The sequence below is a fragment of the Penaeus monodon genome, chromosome 25 (assembly GCF_015228065.2).
Source record: "Penaeus monodon isolate SGIC_2016 chromosome 25, NSTDA_Pmon_1, whole genome shotgun sequence".
NCBI classification, from domain to species: Eukaryota; Metazoa; Arthropoda; class Malacostraca; order Decapoda; family Penaeidae; genus Penaeus; species Penaeus monodon.
In genome coordinates, this window is record NC_051410.1 from 33,191,158 (window position 1) to 33,192,502 (window position 1,345).

Genomic DNA, 1,345 nt, shown 5'->3' on the forward strand with positions numbered 1-1,345 from the left:
TTTTCTGAACACTACCTCATTATTGCAAATCAGACGAAATACCTTCAAACTGTTTTTCACAGTATATGTACTTTCCATAATCTCGTATAACATTACAGTGCCTTCATTCTGATCTTGAATTTTTCTTTAACAGTTTATTTGTGATAAATACTGAGTAGAGATTTTGTACATACTTTAATTATTCATTTTCTAATACTGAAAAGTGGTATATATATATAAGGGAGTTGAACTTTTGTACCACTTACGTTTAACATTCCCTGTCAGCAAACATTCATTTTCTGTACACAACCTTGCTCACTGCTGACTGTGTACAAGCATAGGATAGTGACTGTTCATAGTGACTAGCTGCCAAGGTACATTAAGGCCATAGACTGTTTTTTTTATATCCAAAATGGCTTGACACTTAGTGAACAAGTTTAAGTAGGGAAGTTGCCCTGTTGAGCAGAGTAATATCCTTGGTTGTACTTTTTATTAAGTGTTTAGATTTTTTTGTCAAATTTATAAATAAAATCTGTTTGTGGTGTTTCAGGCTAGTAAGTATGAACGAAGCAAAGAATCCCCAACATTTAAGGACTTGGACTTTATGGAACATCATTCGGATGGTATTCTACTAGAGGCAGAAACCTACAAAGCTCTCATAAATACCATTGCAAGAGACTGCAGAGTAAGTAAAATTTATTGTCGTAAGACTAAAATTCATCAAATTTAACAATCAGGGAAATATTCTTTTGTTGATATGATTAATGTGTTAATACTTAAACATTAATTTAGGAGATACAATGTTTTCATCAGATAGATTTCATGGGATCTTATGAAAGCTGTATATGGTAATATGATTAATCTCTGTAACCCTTTAGTTATTTCTCTTGATAATTGTCTGTCAGATAATTGATATGGAGCCATTGCTTGGATGGTTTAAAGAAATAGGTAACTGCATACTTATTGTCATTAGGTTATATAGTGAGGCTAGTGACAGATTCAGAAAATATTAGTCTTGCAAGGATAATTTTAATTATTACCATTTAGTTGAGGGAAAGTCTTAGCAAACAAAGGAAAGTGAGATTCACATAGTGAATGGAAACTAAGATATCACTTTGTTTATAAGCCATGAAAAAGTGATAATTGTAGCATATATGTAGCTTGAATCAATAATCAATAAGAGTAAGGAAAGCAAGTAAATGTACCACAGATAGGTAAGTACATTTTTTGTAAATTATAACAGTTGTACAACTAATGTCTCTCTTCTTATTTTGAAGGTGTTAACATCTTTCAAGATTATGGACTACTCCTTATTGGTGGGCATTCACAATTTAGATCTTGCAGCCAGAAAGAAGGCAGTAAGTAA

General features: G+C 31.9%; 1 protein-coding gene across 1 annotated transcript in view; it reads left to right on the plus strand.

Moving 5' to 3' along the window:
• The window catches only part of LOC119589154 (phosphatidylinositol 4-phosphate 5-kinase type-1 beta-like), a gene marked incomplete in the record, with an annotated part of 149,444 nt that overhangs the window by 80,624 nt on the left and 67,475 nt on the right, over positions 1-1,345 (plus strand). Inside the window, 2 exon segments of the mRNA XM_037937732.1 lie at positions 530-664; positions 1,257-1,337. Coding sequence (XP_037793660.1) covers positions 530-664; positions 1,257-1,337 — 216 coding nt within the window.